The 18,128-nt window shown below is 41.5% G+C and overlaps 1 protein-coding gene across 3 annotated transcripts in view; it reads right to left on the bottom strand.

Annotated features, from left to right (window-relative positions):
* The window catches only part of COL4A6 (collagen type IV alpha 6 chain), a 4,024,271-nt gene that overhangs the window by 852,555 nt on the left and 3,153,588 nt on the right, over window positions 1-18,128 (bottom strand). For all 3 annotated transcript variants that reach the window (XM_044057202.1, XM_044057203.1, XM_044057204.1), the window contains one exon: window positions 6,901-7,044. In XM_044057202.1, coding sequence (XP_043913137.1) covers window positions 6,901-7,044 — 144 coding nt within the window. The remainder of the gene's footprint in view (window positions 1-6,900; window positions 7,045-18,128) is intronic.

Genomic DNA, 18,128 nt, shown 5'->3' with positions numbered 1-18,128 from the left:
TTTAATAGTAGTGCACTATACATTATAATATGTCTTATTGAATCACTACTATGTCCCAGTTTATACTGTAATAGGCTAAGGTTTTTAATATAGGTTGATATAAACTATGTATTGTTTTATCATAAACATAGCCTGGTTAGTCAGCAACATGGGATTTTAGCTGTTTAATTTGTTTTAATTATGTTATGACACAATAAGAAATGTAGGTAGACTTATAAACTACATATTAAGTAACTTGTGCTGAAGGCTTTGTTATATATATGTTTTATATCGAATCTGTGTATCTCAAAGTATTTATTTAAATTGCCTGAAGTGTACTCAGCTATTTGTATACCTTGTGACATCAATAATATTTAACTATCCAATGGGAAGTGTTAGGAGGGTATATTAATGAGTTTTAATTATTTTAATATGTATTAAGAGTCGGAAGAAGCCTTTGGCAAAGCGCCACTCAGATTTCGAATAAACGTTTTTTGAGCTTTAATAATACATTTTTGTATTATTGTATTATTCCATTCAAGACTGCGGAATTATTTGAAGTTAGATAAAGAGACACTGAGAAAGGAGACATATGCAAAATAAAAGAAGACAGCTACAACACTGTGAGGCCAGAAGTGGTACTAAGAATGACAAACTATATGAGAAACTTGCCAAGCTCAGATGCATATGTCATCATAGTGACTTGTAACATTTCTAACAACATAAGAACATAGCAAATACAAGAATATATGGCTGTAAACTCTTCAAAACCTCTCCCCATTACACACTGTTCTGATGCAGAAGCAAATATGAAAAAAGCCATTGTATGTACTTGAAGAAACATGACCTTGACCATTAAGTTATAAAATACAAAGGCTGTGGAACTGATGGGATAATTAATTAGTTCCATGGTTAAAAGAGAAAGAACGGAAACAAGAAAATGCAGCATAAAATCATTTAATCTGAACTTGAAAAAGGTTGCTGACCCAGAAAGAGACAGAAGCAGAGGCAGAAAAATTACTGTCAGATTACACATGGGAGAATATGAATGTGCATTCAGTAGCAAGAATAAATTTCTGCATACCTTTTTCTGGGTCTGTATACAGTGGAAACTATGCACCTTTACTTTCTGATGGATATTCAAGATTCCCAGTTGTGTAGCCTGTGACGTCCATGTCAGCATATCCAGAAATACCTCTAAGTAAGGTAGTTACAAAGTCTTGGATATCAGAGATTATAAGAAGTGATGGTGGCTTTTTTCAACAGTTCTCAGTTAAAGGAGTTGTGTAAAAAAAAAAATCAGTGAATAACACATGGAAAGGTGACCCCACTTTGGCTCCCAAGCAACTACACTGAATGAAAAATGTATGGCCACCATTCCCAAAGCCATAAGAATAGCTAATATGAAAATACTCTTTGAAGACGATAGTTAAATATAACACTGACAGAGTATAAAAATTCCACAAATCCTACAAGGGTCATTTTGACTAACTTGATTTTTAAACAAAGGACTTAAAAAAATCTGAAAGGAAGCTGTACACTGACTCAAAGGGAATTACCAGAGATCATACAATCTTGGAAGTTTATTGTTTGGATACAATTCTGTAATGTCCTGATGTTTTGCCTCTTTGTGTTTCTTTTTCTGTTTACACATTTTTTTGATGGTGGGGCATAATGAAAACTGTCAAAGTGTGATGCCACATTTTGATTCAGAAAACTAAGGGCCCCATAATTACTGCAATCAATGGGAGACATTCATAACACTGTAACATTCATTCTTCCCTTTATTAGTGTTTAAATGATTAACATCCAGCAGAAAACTCTGACAACCCTAGTGACACTTGCATCAGATCTGATGAAGGCTGAATAGCCGAAAGCGCTCATCATACAATAGAGCTCCTGTGAATTCTGTTTTATTTGTTATTATTAAAATAAGGATGTTGTTTTTATCTCGTGGTGGTTTGCTCCAGGATTTTTGTTTTATTTTAGCTATCATACTTGCCTATGGAACGACCTCTAGCTGTATTAGGGTGTTTTTTGCTTGTTTGCATGTTTTAAATATTCCAGTGTTAGCTGAAGTCCCAGAATTAATAATTAATTCAAAGGAGACAGCGTTGTGATCAATGAGGACTTTAAAATAGGGGGAGTGCATCCTGCCTCCATTTTCATGAGTACCAAGAATATTTGCACCTCTGGTGAGTGTGCAGACAGACTAGCTGTACTAAGGTTTGTGATAACAAATCCCAGGAATTTTTGAACTTGCACACTATTCTCAAAAATCATTTAATTCTGAGAAGCATTTTAAGGACTAACATTTTCATTAAAATCTGACCACCATTATTTCATAGGTTCATAGGTTAGTACTAGGCTATCGGCCCTAGGGCCTATACAAGCCTAGCCATAACAATTCCATAGCTACTTCTTCCCACACTAGTTACTTCCCTGGACCCCTGTCTAGCAGGGCGACTGATGTGATCCTCGGGGTGAATTTCCTTTCTCCCATCCATTCGTCAAGGTTCCTTTTGAAGAGGGGCTAAAAATGCACTCTGCTTGACATGTATGGGCAGTCTATTCCAGTGTCTGGGGAGTCTCTGGGTCAGGAACTTATCCCTCCAGCATGTTTTGTTTATTGTGATGACAAGGTTTAGTTCCCTGGAGTGTGTGGCTCTGAGGCATTGGGATTTCTTTAAGTGTAGCATGTTCAACAGCTCTGGGTTTGACATGGCCTTGTATGTTAAGCAGAAACTGCCTCTGAGTAGACAAAATGCGACAGAGTATAGCTGGAGTTTTTAAGGTGGTCAGCGTAGGGCATCTGCTTTAGGTCTGTGATTCTTTTAGTGAGGTATTTCTGCGGCCTTTCTAGTTGTTGCAGATGTCTTGAGAGATACATACCAAATGGGGTGTTGTATTCTATAATGAGTCTAATGAGGGATGAGTACTGTGGGACAATGACCTCCTTTTTTCAAGAAGAAAAGCCCTTAGTGATGAGGTGTGCCACATAGAAGGATTTCCTGACTGTTGTGGCAATGTGGTTATCGAAGGTGATTTCCTGACTGTTATGGCGATGTGGTTATCGAAGGTGAGACCACTGTCCACCTGTGTCCGTAAGTCTCTTACCACACTTTCAGTGTTTAGTGTACTGCTACCTATGTGGTAATTCATGGGTACATGTTTTTTCCCAAAGGGGATAACTATACATTTCTTGGCATTGAGCTTGAGCCCATGGCTTTGGCACCAAGCATCTGTTTCTGTAAGGCCCTTTTGTAGAGTATCCACATCATTTGGGGATTCAGTAATGGCTCACAGTTTGCAGTCATCTATGAACTTTGTTAGCCAGAGTCCCTTAGTGTTGGCTTGTACTTCAGAGAAGTAGATGCCAAACAAGAGCAGTTGTTTTTCTTTGAGAGTTTTCTCTTTGCTTGTCAACTGCCAGCATCTTCCTACTTGCCTTGAACCCAGTCATTCCCCATGTACAGAGCCCATGTTGGTGACTACTGAAGGGAGCAAGCGCCAACCACAGCACAGCTTCGGGGAGTGATGGATTTCACTGTCTGGTTCCTAGCACCCACCCTGGAAACTAACACGCACACTCTCTTTTGATAATTGTAATGAATTCTCTTATGTATGTACAATCCTTTGTATGTGAGAGATGAATGCAATCATGTACAAAATCATCTTGGCAGAGCCATATGCACATTCACGAACCTTTGGAATGCAAACTGTGGATGAGTGAGTTGGTCTCAGCCACTTACTCCCACTGTCTTTCAACTATTCATCCAGTATCATGGACACTCATTAATCCCAAATCACCTGGTCACAGAAGGGCTTTATCCTTCTGTGCCAATGACATGGCTAAAATTTGAACCCTACTGATAAGAGATTAAATCCCTACAAGCCCATTATGATATTATATAATATTTAATACTTGTATTTTATTTGCTAACTTATTTTCCTCCTTGGTAGAGTCTGTCCCATCAAAAACACAAAATGGCAGCTTGCCATGCAAGGTCTGGCCTATGAATACCCTTTGCACAAAGACTGAAACAAAGCTTTAATAAGACATATTCACAGACCTGTCATGACAAATTATATGGTAAAGGCTAGCATCAGCCTTGTTACAAACCTCAAACAAAGCAGAAAAGGGCATGCTGTAAACAGCTAACTCGATTCAAGTATGATAAGCATTATTGCTCATTAAAAACTGAGTATACTAAAATTTAACAAAGGGAAAGTTTTTATATATAAAGTGATAACACATTTTTTATCTATATGGTTAGAATAGGTATGATCCTTTTGACAACATAAATCTCAGTATGTAAAAGATAAAGTTACGGTGCAGACTAGACACTAAAAATAATAACGAACTAATGAGATTCTTAAGATAATCACACAAAAGTAAAAGTGGGAAAAGTTGAGCAGTTGTGATGTAGGCAATGTTACTAATAAATGTATATCATGACAATAGACACAGTAATATGATGGCTGGTTGGCAAGTTATCTAACCAGCAAAATCAGAAACCATTACATTTTGCATCAAACCAAAATTTACTGCTGGGATCAGCCTTCTTCTAAATACAATTTGGGTTGTCAATAATATAGTTTCACTGAAAAGCATCCAGAAGGAAAATATTTTTTACAAGCAAGTTACCTGTGATGTTTTAATGTTATATTAAGAAGTAAACATTGCACATTTTAATATATTGCAGGACTTAAAAAAGGTTTAGAAAGACTGCTGTCTAACATGACACATACTCAACTTCTTAGAAATATAACATTTTGGAGAACATGACAGACTGCATGACCAAACAGTATACTTGCGTACTAGTAAATGTAAACACATAAGCCTTATATACTACTGCTCTAAGTTTTTGGAAGCTCCAGAGGAACACGATGAGAGAAACTATTAAAATGTGGAATATTAAGGAAATATTTTAATTTTTATGACTGACTATCTGAATGATGGGGCAATCCTTAATTATATTCCAAATATTGTCAAAGTTATCTTTAACAAAGCTCCAGTGAAGTCAGGAAAACATATGCCTAAGGATTTAAAATGCTTAGTTTTGTATTCAAACCTCCAGTGTTTGACAACAATATTAAGAATATGATCTGAAAGAAGCATTATACAAGGTCTGGAATGATTAGGCGTTTCATTTGCAGCTACACCAAGTTTCTTAATTTAAATAAAAGGGCATAACATAGAGCCCCCTTCCCCCAAAGAACCATCTGCAGCTATTGGCATTTAATGCAATACTGTCATGAACAGCAAAAGGAGATACTGCATCATTAATTTCTCTGCTAAGTGCACTGAGCATCTGACACGTGCAAGATACTGCTTGTGAACCAAAAGAATCTGCCACTAATGAGGCCAAGATGCCCCCTGTCATACATATGGTATGCAACACTGAAACCATCTACAAATCTGGCCTCACTTTAAATGTGTTGAATATGAAACATGCCTTTTTTAAGAAAACTGGTGACACTATAAAAATGCACTGTAACGAAAGTAAGATCCCTTGTCAAAAGGACAACTTGCATGTGACCGACACTCAGATCTCTCAACTGTCCCTACTTTAGAGGAATACATCTACCTTCAGGCCTGATTTATCTCTGCACATAATGTTTCTATTTGTGCAGGTATGGCCCTATTTTCCAGCTTAATTCATCAACTCACACTGTTTTCTGAATCTGAATCCCTCCTTGCTACACATTTGAAGTTGTCTTGTACACAGAAAACCACACTACATGACGAATGTACTAGTAACAGCTTAATGAAAGAAGACCACCCATCTTACATCGCCCCTTTCCAGAAGCAAAAATAAAGGACGTTCTGTGATAGAATGTTGTAACACAGTTCATTAAAGTCTACAGATTTTACATTGTCTCTGATAATGTGTGCATATTTTTCTACAATTTTTGCCAGCCTCTGCTTTTTAAACATGTATTTCTGAACAGTATTCCTCATTCCTACTTGAAGCATGAAGAGTTATGGGCTACCTGGTATTCAAATGTTATGCTAATTAGATGTCCACATTTTTGGCTGGATGTGTCTATTTTTCAAGGGCCTTTGTACCTGTTTTCACTGTCTGCAGGTTGATACATAAACTGATGCTCATAAATGTGATCACAAGAAAGTGAAATTTCTGTCAACAGTCAATATTAAAACAAACAAAAAACCTTACTTATTTACCATTTCACTCAACATGGCGAGTTGTGCCCTGCAAACCTATATACTAACTCATGAATAACAGTATTGCAGTTAAAGGTAAAATCCCTGAGATACTACAGTCTTGGTGAAGCACAGTGCTTTCCTGACCCTGTTCAAAAGAAATCGTGATATCCGGATGGGAAATTGCAAATTCACCCCCATTCTGGCCACCATGTCTCTGATGGACAGAGGTTGACAGTACGTAAATTAATCCCCAACTGACCCACACACACACACACACACACACACACACACACACATAACTCTTAGCAACCTCTTTACTAACATACCCCATTATATAGGCATCCAAGGAACTCTGGGACAAAACTAGGCTGGGTTGCACAGCGACACTTGTGAAGACCTATGAACCTAAAATGCAAAACATGGCAATCACACGTTGATAATAGTGCATCCAGCATTAAAGTCCCAAAATTAAACTCAGCAGCTTAAAAATAAAGTACACAGGAGGAAAATAACATAAAACCTGACAAATGGATCTGTAACTAGATGAACACTGGTTAAAAATATATGCTACACTCTGTAAACACTATGTACTGAATGCACAAAACAAAAAAAAAGTGAAAAGTGACAATGAATATTCATATCAGCTAATACCAGAAATATCAATGTTTCAGTTTTGTTTTCTACAAAAACTTTAAATAAATAAACAAAGATTCAGTTTTTCAAATGCTCTTGATTTTATTTATTATTACCTTTTTCACCTTTACGCCCAGGTTCTCCAGTTTGGCCATATCTTCCCTGTTCTCCTGAAAGTCCTTTCAGTGCACTTGCACCTGGAAATCCAGGATGGCCAGGAATACCAGGAAATCCTCTTACTCCAGAAAACCCCTTATCACCTGTTAAAGAAAAAACACTTTTTAAAAGTTTAGGCAGACACTGTAGATAGGAAAGGATATTACAACTTTTAAAGTAGCCACCTGAATTTTAAAATGCATGACATACACACACACACACACACACATATATATATATATATATATATATATATATATATATATATATACACACACACACACACACACACATATATATATATATATATATATATATATAAATATATACACACACACATATAAATATATATATATATATATATTATATAAACAGGAAAACATGACTAGCAGATATAAAGTGTTATGAAATATGATCTGCTTTTCATAGCTGAATACATATATGTATATACGTTGAAAAAATTATATAAATTTAAATGTCTACAATGGTAGAGACTAATTTTTGAGGCTACTATGCACTTTAAGTTGTACCAAGGGGGCTACGCATCTTAAAGATGCCGAGATATGGAAACCTGTATCCTGAACTGCTGAAACAATGGCAGAGCCTTAATTTACAGCTAGGACTTGAGTATATGTGCCTTTTGAATGAATACTTTTCCCCCTATGGAAGAAGTGTTATTCAAGGACATTAAGAGGCTACAGATGGTTGTTTACAGAGATTTCCAGTCTGAACTTATCAGTGACAAATTTGACTTAGTTTGTAATAAGGTTGCAGCCTATGACAAGAGACAACAGGGAATTAAGGCACACAAGCTGCAGAGGGATTTAATTGACTTCAATGCAGGGACTGTGTTTTCGTGGCCAAAAAAAGATACGAGAGAGAAATGGCACTGAGAATACTGTTAACAATGAATTAGAATAGAATCCCATTGAGAATGCGCTGTCTCCTTTAAGGGAGAACAGACCGTTTCCCTTAAGATAGAATGAGGCTCAACTGAATGGTTCTGAGGAAGTGATGTCACATAGAGAAAGCACTTCTGGAATGACTAAATTCTATAATATAGCAGCGAATAAAGTGAACAACGAGTTATCTACAAGGAACAAGGTTCCTAATGGAGAGATAACATCATTGCCTGCTCGCTCTTCAGTTTTTTATTAAAGGAGCCCTTACCAATATAGCAAGAGCACAGGAAAGGCAGGTTAAGGAACAAGGAAGGGACAACTCCAACAGAAATGTTCTACAATGGACAAGGTAATGACATGAAGTAGAGCTCGGATGAGCTAGTCTTTAATTTGTCTTCTGTTAGTTTAACACCTGAACAATTGAGATTATTAGGGAAAGGACTTTCATTTGTGCTAGCACAGAGAAGGAACATAGAGAATGTTTATATGGACTTAAAGATGTTTATAAGGAACATTGCTTTACGTCTAGAGTTCACTCAAGATAGTGAACATGTTGAGACTTTTAGGAAACCTAGCACTTATATACCCGACACTAATGCAGCATTAGAAGTGTTTTACAATGTTTGTGAAAATGAAATATGTTCAGTCTTGTCTAGTAACAATAATTGTAGGTTTTTTAACCTTGAAAGCACTGAATGTGAAGCTTTGAAAAAGTTGAAAGGACTGTCTTCAATAGAGATTCGACCAGCTGATAAGGGAGGGGGTATAGTGTTTTTAGATAAAACTGTATATATTGACAGAATGTTGGAGTTGTTGAGTGACAATGCTGCATACGTATGTTTTGATTTCTAAGAGTCAGCTGTCTGGCATTATTGAACGGTTAGAGTTCTACTTATTTGATTTATGTATGACAAGATCTTTATAGTTATTTTTTGGTTAAGCATCCAGTGATACCAGTCCTGTATGGGCTTCCTAAAGTGCGCAAGGATATAGTATGTCCCCCTATGTGTCCAATAGTATCTAGAAGAGGTTGGCCTACAGAGCCTCTCTTGATTTATACTGAGAAGAATTAAAGACCAGTTTTAGATACTGTGGCTACAGTCTTAAAGGACACAAAGTTTTTTACATGATTTGTTTCATGCCACATGCAATGTGAATATTAATGATGATTTTATCTTTATTACATTAGATAAAGCCTCTCTATTCACTGTGATACCCAATGAATGGGGTATTGAAAATATTAGGTCTTTTTTGATGGTTGGTAATTATATGACATCAAAGTTAATTTAATTTGCAAGTTATTAGATTTGGTATAGAATAATAATGTGTTTATTTTTAATGGAATGTTTTATTTACAGAAGTTTGGTGTGGCAATGGGCATGGCTTGTGCCAATAGCTACTCCAACCTTGCTTTAGCTAGTTGGGAGCAAGATTGTATATTAAAGAATAATGCTTTTATAGATTTTATTTTTACTAAGAGATTCATGAATGATGTGTTTATATTATGGAAAGGCCCGCTACGTTTAGTAAAAGGTTTTATAAACTATTCACGTTCCATGACATCTTTTCTAAAGTTTACAGACATTTGCTCACAGCAGTCTATTAACTTTTTGGATGCAGTTATTAGTAAGACAGTAGAAGGCTAACCTAAAACACAAATTTTTAAGAAAGATTGCAAAAAGAATAATTTACTACACCATAGTAGTATGCATCCTCTTCATGTGTCATGTAATGTTGTGAATGGACAGATGATTAGAACAATGAATCGTGCCATCCCACATAAAACCAAGACGCTCTCCTCCAAAAAAAGGAAGCCAATCTGGTGGTCCCCTGCTATAAACAAACTATACAACAGAAGGAAGAAACTGTTGCAGAAAAGAGGAAGATCCCAGGATGCAAAAAACTCCCTTACCAGCCTCAGTAAGAAGCTCAGATCCCTCATAAAATCCTCCAAAGCTAGTTACGAAAATAAAATTGCCAAAGATTCCAAGGACAACCACAAGACATTCTACAGTTATGTCAAGAACCTAAATGGCAATGTTCAGATCTGCTCTGAGCTACAACAGAATGGCATTAAATATACTGATCCCAAGGATATTGCCAATATCCTGGCAGATCGATTTAGTGCCAACTTCACCCCCCTCTCACCCCCTAAAGGGCCCATCTCAATACCAAACAATTGCCAAATTCCAGTAATCACAGCCACACAGGTAGAAACCGCATTCTCCAAAGCTAAGAATACAGCATCCATGTGACCAGATGACATCCCAAGCCGTGTACTACATGAACAAAAAAAATGAACTGGCACCTCACTTAAGTGTCATGTTTAAGCATAGCCTCACCTCAGGCTTTGTGCCCACTGAGTGGTGCACAGTTATAGTTATCCCACTCCACAAAGGGGGATCCACCTTGGATCCCGGGAACTACCATTCCATCAGTTTGACAAGCCTGATCTGCAAGGGCATGGAACGCATTATCATGGAACTTATAGACAAAGACATTGGCAACCTTCAAACACTGGACTCCACCCAGTTTGGGCTTGTGAAGGGCCGATCGTGTCTCCTGAACCTGATTGACTTCTTCAAATCAGTCTCCAGAGCCGTGGACGGGGGTAAGGCGGTCTACACAGCCTATCTAGACCTTGCCAAGACCTTTGACACCATCCCCCACTCTGGAATCATAGATAAACTTACTAAGCTGGGCATAAATCCCCTACATCACTCGATGGGTTGCCAACTGGCTTACTGACAGAATCCACACTGTAAAAGTAGCAGACTCCAAAACCAGCTCCAGACAAGTGGAGTACCTCAGGGTTCAGTCCTGGGACCGCTCTTGTTTAGCATCTACTTCTCTGAAGTACAGGCCAACACTAAGGGACTCTGGCTAACAAAGTTCACAGATGACTGCAAACTGGCAGCCATTACTGAATCCCCAAATGATGTGGATATTCTACAAAAGGCCCTTATAAAAACAGATGCATGGTGTCAGAGCCATGGGCTCAAGCTTAATGGCAAGAAAAAAGAAGTTATGTATCTACCACAACGTTCCATGTTAGTTGTCTTCTTCTCGCCTTCTTTCTTGCTGGTTGGGTTCAAAGCCGATCCTCGGCTCCGACTCGGCCATCTTCAAAAGCTCGAGAGCTGTTTACTGGCTCGAGGCCACCCCATATCCCATGATGCCTGGCACTTGATACCCAGATCTCGTTTGGTAAGTCTAACTGCAGACATAAGGAAAGAATCCTATCCTAGAATGTATAAATCCTACCAGAGAGGCTACTAGGCAGAAAGAAATAGCCAAAGAAGACTCAGCCAGTGAAAAAACCATAAGGAACTCTTCTCGGTCTACTAGGATAGCGGGAAGGAGGGTGGGACGCAAGAAAGAAGGCGAGAAGAAGACAACTAACATGGAACGTTATGGTAGGTACATAACTTCGTTAGGGTAAGTTGTCTACCTCGCCTTCATTGTTGCTGGTTGGGACAGCGTCCCTAGCACCTAAAATCCTGGGTGGCTCATCGGAACAAACTCTTCAGAACAGTGGAACCAAAATCAGCTCTGCTCCTGGAAACCACATCCAACTTATAATGCAAAATGAAAGTATGTGGGTTGGCCCATGTAGGCACAGCACAAATAGATTCCATGGGCACATGAAAGGCCACAGAAGTGGCTAAAGCTCTGGTGGAGTGACCTTTTGGGTTAACAAGCAATTCTTTATTCCTCAGTTGATAGATAAATGTGATGATAGTAGTCAACCACCTGGATAAAGTGAATTTTGAGACTGGAAGACCTTGTTTACCCTCAGCATAAGAAAGGAAAAGTTTGTCCGATTTTCTGATGTCCTTAGTTCTATGCAAATAAAAGCGTAGTTGCCTGTGAACATCTAACTGATGCGATTCATATTCCGCCCTGTTGGATTGGTTGGGAAAAAACACAGGAAGGTCTATGGACTGATTCAAGTTATTCTCTGAAGAGACCTTAGGAAGGAAGGAAGGATTAGTTTTGAGAGCAACCCTGTCATTGTGGAACACTAGGTACAGAGGAAGGATACAAAGAGCCTGAAGTTCTGAAACTCTTCTGGCTGAAATAACAGCTACCAGAAAGAGGGTTTTCCAAGATAAAAACTTCAAGGAACAAGATGCTGCAGGTTCAAAGGGGGGCAAAATTAGAGAAGCTAAAATCAAATTTAGATCCCACGGAGGTGGAGGATCTCTCACTGGGGGCCTGAGCAGAGTGGTCCCTTTGAGAAAGGCTTTACATAGCTTATGAGATATGATATTATTTTCCGACAGGCCAATGTGAAAATCTGAAATTGCAGCTAACTGAACTCTAATTGTAGTGGAAGCGGACCCAGCATGAAAGAGTTCAGCAAGAAATTCCAAAATGTGGTGTACAGGGGCTGAAAAGGGGTCTATACTCTTAGCCTCTGCCCAGGAAGGAAAACATTTCCACTTACTAGCGTAAGTTTTTCTAGTCGTAGACCTGTGCGATGATAAAATAATTTCGCACACAGAGGGGGAGATATCAGGAAGCCTGGCTAAAGTTGGAAGTGGAGCAACCAAGCAGTAAACTGGAGAGATTGCAGGGATTGGTGCAGCCCGCCCGATTGATGGATTAGAAGGTCTGGAACTAGCTCCAGAGTTCAAGGCTGCTCGAGAAGATGATGATGCAGGAACGGGAACCATATTTGTCAAGGCCAGTAAGGAGCAATGAGGATCATTTTGCAGCCCAATACGGTAGCTTTCTGTATTAGCTTCTGGATTAGGGGAAACAGAGGGAATGCATAAAGAAGTCCCTGAGGCCAATCGTGGACTAGAGCATCTCTGGGGAATGTCCGGGAAGTGGAAGGAGAGAGAAGAAATTGCTGCACTTGCTGTTGAAGGGGGTGGCAAAAAGGTCGCAGCAAGGTTGGCCCCATTTGCAGAAGATTTGGTCCGCAACTACCTGATTCAGAGACCACTCATGAGGCATGAGAATTGCTCTGCTCAGCCTGTTATGAGATTGGACCTCCCAGGGATGTGCGTTGGGATCAGAAACCATTGGAAAGAGATCGCCCACTGCCAGAGTCTGAGTGCTTCTCGACATAGGGGGTAGGACCTGGTTCCGCCCTGCTTGTTGATGTACCACACTACTGACATATTGTCCGTTTGAATTGCAATGGTCCCGGTACGAAGAGAGTCCTGAAGAGCTTGCAGTGCTAAAAGCACGGCCCTCATCTCCAAGATGTTTATATGCAGATGGTACTCGTGAGGTTGCCAGGTGCCTTGGACTGTTCTGCCCTGATAATGCCCCCACCACCCGATCAGGGAGGCGCCCGTGATCACCGTAGCAACTGGAGGGGGGAGTACAAATGGTCTGCCCTGGGGCACTGATGTGGAGACCATCCACCATGCAAGGTGCTTTTTGCATGCTTCTGTGATCATAATCATGTGAGACATGGGAAGCTGCTGGAAGGACCATTGGGTGAAAAGAAGCCACTGGAGAATCCTCAAGTGAAAACGAGCTAGAGGAACAAGTATGATCGCTGCTGCCATAAGACTCAGAGTTTGGGGGACGAACCTGGCTTGAATTCTTTTGCATGCTAATAAAACCTGTACATGTTGGTGAATCACTAATACCTTGTCTGGTGGAAGGCTCACTGACATGTCTTTTGTATTTAAATTTGCACCTATAAAGGTGATAGACTGACAGGGCGACATTGCAGACTTTTCGAAATTTATTGTGATACCTAGTCTGGAACAAGTCTCGATAGTGTAGTCTCTGGCTCGCAGAAGGTGATGCCTGGTAGTAGCAGTGAGGAGCCAGTCGTCTAGATATGGAAACATCTGGAATCCTTGCCGTCTCAGGTGAGCAGTAACTACTGCCATACATTTGGTGAACACCCTGGGGGCTGTGGTGAGACCAAAGGGCAGCGCTCTGAACTGATAATGGCTGGCTCCCAGCCGGAAGTGAAGGAATCTTCTGGAGTGTCTGTCCATTTTGATGTGGTAGTATGCATCCTGAAGATCTATAGAGCACATCCAACTGTCCTGACTCAGAAAGGGTAAAATGGACTGTAGCGTGACCATCCGAAACTTCGTTCTTTTACAGACCTGTTCAGTCTGCTGAGATCCAGAATGGGTCTCCAGTCCCCTGTCTTTTTTGGTACCGAAAAGAACCTTGAGTAAATTCTGGATCCTTGCTGGTCTGCTAGGACTTGCTGGATGGCCCTTTTTCTTAGCAGTTTTGAAACTTCTTGAACTGCTTGATCCCTTAGATTGGGTGGAACATCTGGAAGGGACTTGTTTAACAATAAGGGATTGCAAACAAAGGGAATTCTGTAGCCTCCGAATATAACAGGCTGTACCCATTTGTCTTGTGTTATGTCTTGCCAGGCTCTTGGGTACAGCGATAATCTTCCCCCGACTGCCTCCAGAGGTGGGCAGCCGGGCAACCCTTCAGGGATGCTGGAAGGGCTTCTCAGAGAAGGATTCTCTGCTGCCCTGGTTTTGTGGACCCCCTCTGCCACGAGAGTGGCATCTATTATTGTTCCCTCCTCTGCCCCTGGATGGGAACTCACCATGTGTGTCAGGCAAGGCTCCCTGGGATTTCCGGAACCACATCTTTCCACTCTTCTGACCCTTGGGATATGGTCTGGAAGGAGTGGAAAAACAGACTCCCACAGCAGAGAGAGTCTTGCCTTCCTGCTCACACCTGGTATGGGTGTCCTTCACCTGTGATCCAAAAAGAGAGGAACCATCAAAGGGGGTGTTGGTGAAAGACGCTCTGAAAGGTTCTGCAAAGTTACATAGCCGCATCCAAGTGTGCCTCCTTAGGGCAACGCCTGTGCCCGTGGCTCTACTCGCACCATCGGCTCCATAAGAAATGAGCCTCATGGAGGAGTTCACCACTGAATTAAGAGTCGCCAGCTGGGAGGCTGCCTTAGCCTGGGCCCTCTCAGCTGATGGATCTTGGAGGGTATCGCCAAGCTCTTTAAGGAGATCCCTTTGAAGACGGTTAAAGTGGCACAAATAATTCAGAGACCTCATGGAAAAGGTCACTGAGAAGAACATCCGCTTCCCATATCTGTCCATCGTCCTGGACTCCTTGTTAGGGGGATGGACAGATGAAGAAGTTTCGGCCAACTCCTTCTTTGCGGCCACCGCTACCACCATGGCATCAACGGGAACGTCTTTGGTCAAAAACTGTTTATCCTGTGGTGCAGTTATGAATTTAGCGGGTCTTCTGGGGGTCAGTTCCACTGTGTCTGGAGCTGACCACGGCTTCCGAGCCACCACAGACATAAGTGGGTCAAAAGGCGGAGACACCCAGGAGGTGGAAGGTCAGGATCCAAACGCATCCAGGAACACCGACTCATCCTCGGAAGGGCTTAGGGTAGACCAGTTCCCCCTCTGCGTAAGCATCTCAAGGATGTCTAAGAAGGAGACATCTTCAGTGGGGGATCTCAAGGACCCTTCCGAAGCCTCTAAGTTGGTATCTGATGTGACAGACTCAGGGGAGTCAACATGCTTCCTCTTGCATTTCCTCTTACGAGGTGGCTCCTCTGAATGATTAGGGGAGGCCTCGGAAGAGGAAGATACACCCAAGGGGGTGCCCTGGAGCATTGGTTCCCCACGTTTGGGGTCTGGAGGAGGGGCAGAGGCAGACAAAGGCATCATAGGGGGAGAAGCTGATGGGGATGATTGTGGGACTGACTCATGGGCCAGCACACTCCTCATGACCTCGAAGGCGTCCCTGCTTGGATGCCGAGAAGGCTCCGGTTCTGAATCAGAATCCCTCTCCGCACCGAGGGGGAAGGCTCCGAAGCCGATGTAGGAGCTGAGCTCACCTGCACTGAAGCTCTGAGGGGGAGAACGGGGTCAGACAAGGGTCCGATGCCACTCTCCCCTCGGAGCCGACGAGGGAGTCTCGGTGCCCAGACCCCTCCAAGGACGGTACCAAGGAAGTGATCAAACCCAACGATGGAACCGAAGGAGAAGGTATTGGTGATGATGGTTCCATGACTCGAACCCCAACGAACTCCGGCTCCGAGCTCAAGGGAGGAGTCGGAGGAGGAATAACTGCAGACATGGATGGAGCCGACACCTGATGAGGGGGGCTGGACAACATTTTAGCTAGGGCCTGCGATTTCAACAGCCTACTGACCACTCTCTCCACGTCGTGATCTGAAAGCCTTGAGGACCGATGACTGTGCTCCGATTGGAGCAGAGGAGACCTCGGAGCTGAGCGTATCGACTCCAGGGAGGGAGACCTAGATCTCTTTTGACTCCCCGATGGCTCCGAAGTGCGAGTCGTGACCAACTGGGAGGCAGGCATATCGGTTCTGGCCGGAACCAAGGCAGAAGGAACAGCTTCACCCAACGATGGCTCCGAAATGGGAGCCAAAGATTTAGGTGGCTTAGAGGACTTCACGGGCTGAGCCTTAGCCAGTGAATCCTGGAGCTTAAGTAAACCCCATAGAATTAATTTACTCCTACGCTCCTGCAGGACTCTTGGGCTGAAAGCATGGCAAACCAAACAAGAGTCCTGCAGGTGCACAGCGCCCAGACAATAGGCACAAGAAGTGTGACCATCTGTCAGAGACATCTTCTTACAGCATGAGTCACACTTCTTGAATCCGGACACCTTGGTATCCTTGGACATCCCTGAAAGGAAGGAACACCAAGAATAATACACAACAAATAGGAGATAATAACTGTCACACATACTAAAGTTACCACACCCAAAAAACAGCCAAGAAATACAAACAATTAAGACTAAACTAGGTAAATAGTATTTTTTTTTTTTTTTAGAAGAGAAAAAAAGGTTAGCCTCTAATTTAAATGGCTACCTATGTGAAGAAAGTGAGGAGGGGGTAGGGGAAAACTCTCTAACTAAAACGAGTTTTCTGAAGGGAAGGGGAGGGATTCAGGAAAGAAAATATAGGAACAACAAAGATATACTAAGAAAGGTTGTAACTACAACTAACAATCTAAACTAAAAACCCTAACAGATTTTATCAAAAATACAGATAAAACAATGAAAATATACAACCTGAGCTAGTAAGACAACCTCGCAGCAGAAGCAGCAAACAATATCTGGGTATCTAGCGCCAGGCATCATGGGATATGGGGTGGCCTTGAGCCAGTAAATAGCTCTCGAGCTTTTGAAGATGGCCGAGTCGGAGCCGAGGATCGGCTCCTAACCCAACCAGCAAGAATGAAGGCGAGATAGACAAATTAACATTATATAGTTATTCCCTTTGGGAAAAAACATGTGCCCATGAATTACCACATAGGTGGCAGTACACTAAACACTGAAAGTGTGATGACAGACTTAGGGACACAAGTGGACAGTGGTCTCACCTTCGATAACCACATCGCCACAACAGTCAGGAAATCCTTCTATGTGGCACACCTCTCATCACTAAAGGTTTTTCATCCAGAAGAAAGGAGGTTGTTGTCCCACTGTACTCATCCCTCATTAGACCCATTATAGAGTACAAGGCCCCATTTGGTATATACCTCACAAGACATCTGCAACAGCTGGAAAGGCCGCAGAAATACCTCACTAAAAGAATCACAGCCCTAAAGCAGATGCCCTATGCTGACCATCTAAAAAAATTCCAGCTATACTCTGTGGCATATCATCTACTCAGAGGTGATCTCTGCTTAACATACAAGGCCATGTCAAACCCTGAGCTGTTGGACATGCTCCACTTAAAGAAATCCCAATCCCTCAGAGCCACATGCTCCAGGGATCTAAACCTTGTCATCACAATGAACAAAATATGCTGGAGGGATAGGTTCCTGACCTAGAGAATCCTCATACTCTGGAATAGACTGCCCATACATGTCAAGCAGAGGACCTCCTTGGCCCTCTTCAAAAGGAACCGTGACAATTGAATGAGAGATAGAAAATTCACCCTGGGGAATCACATCAGCCATCCTGCCAGACAGGGGTCCAGGAAGTAAATAGTGCAGGAAGAAATAGCCAGGGAATTGTTATGACTAGGCCGATAGCCTAGTACCAACCTATGAACCTATAAACGAGTTTGGCATTAACATATTCTAGTAACATTAATGTGATCAGTGACATTATTAAGAAAAACTGAGATAATTTGAAGTCAGATGAGCAAATAGGGAGAATAGTGAGTGAGAAAACTCAGTTTTACATTTAGGAATAGACCGTCCTTGAAGAGACACTTATGTTACAAGAATGTGAAGGATTTATACATCCCCCATCAGATTGTGAAAACACATTTTGTTGTAGTAAATGTAAGGCATGCAAATTTATCCATATAGGCAATAGAT

Source organism: Protopterus annectens, chromosome 15.part0, assembly GCF_019279795.1.
Source record: "Protopterus annectens isolate FY-2018-M chromosome 15.part0, PAN1.0, whole genome shotgun sequence".
Taxonomy (NCBI): domain Eukaryota; kingdom Metazoa; phylum Chordata; order Ceratodontiformes; family Protopteridae; genus Protopterus; species Protopterus annectens.
The sequence above is the reverse complement of the archived record's forward strand: the minus strand, read 5'-3'. Positions and strand labels throughout refer to the sequence as shown.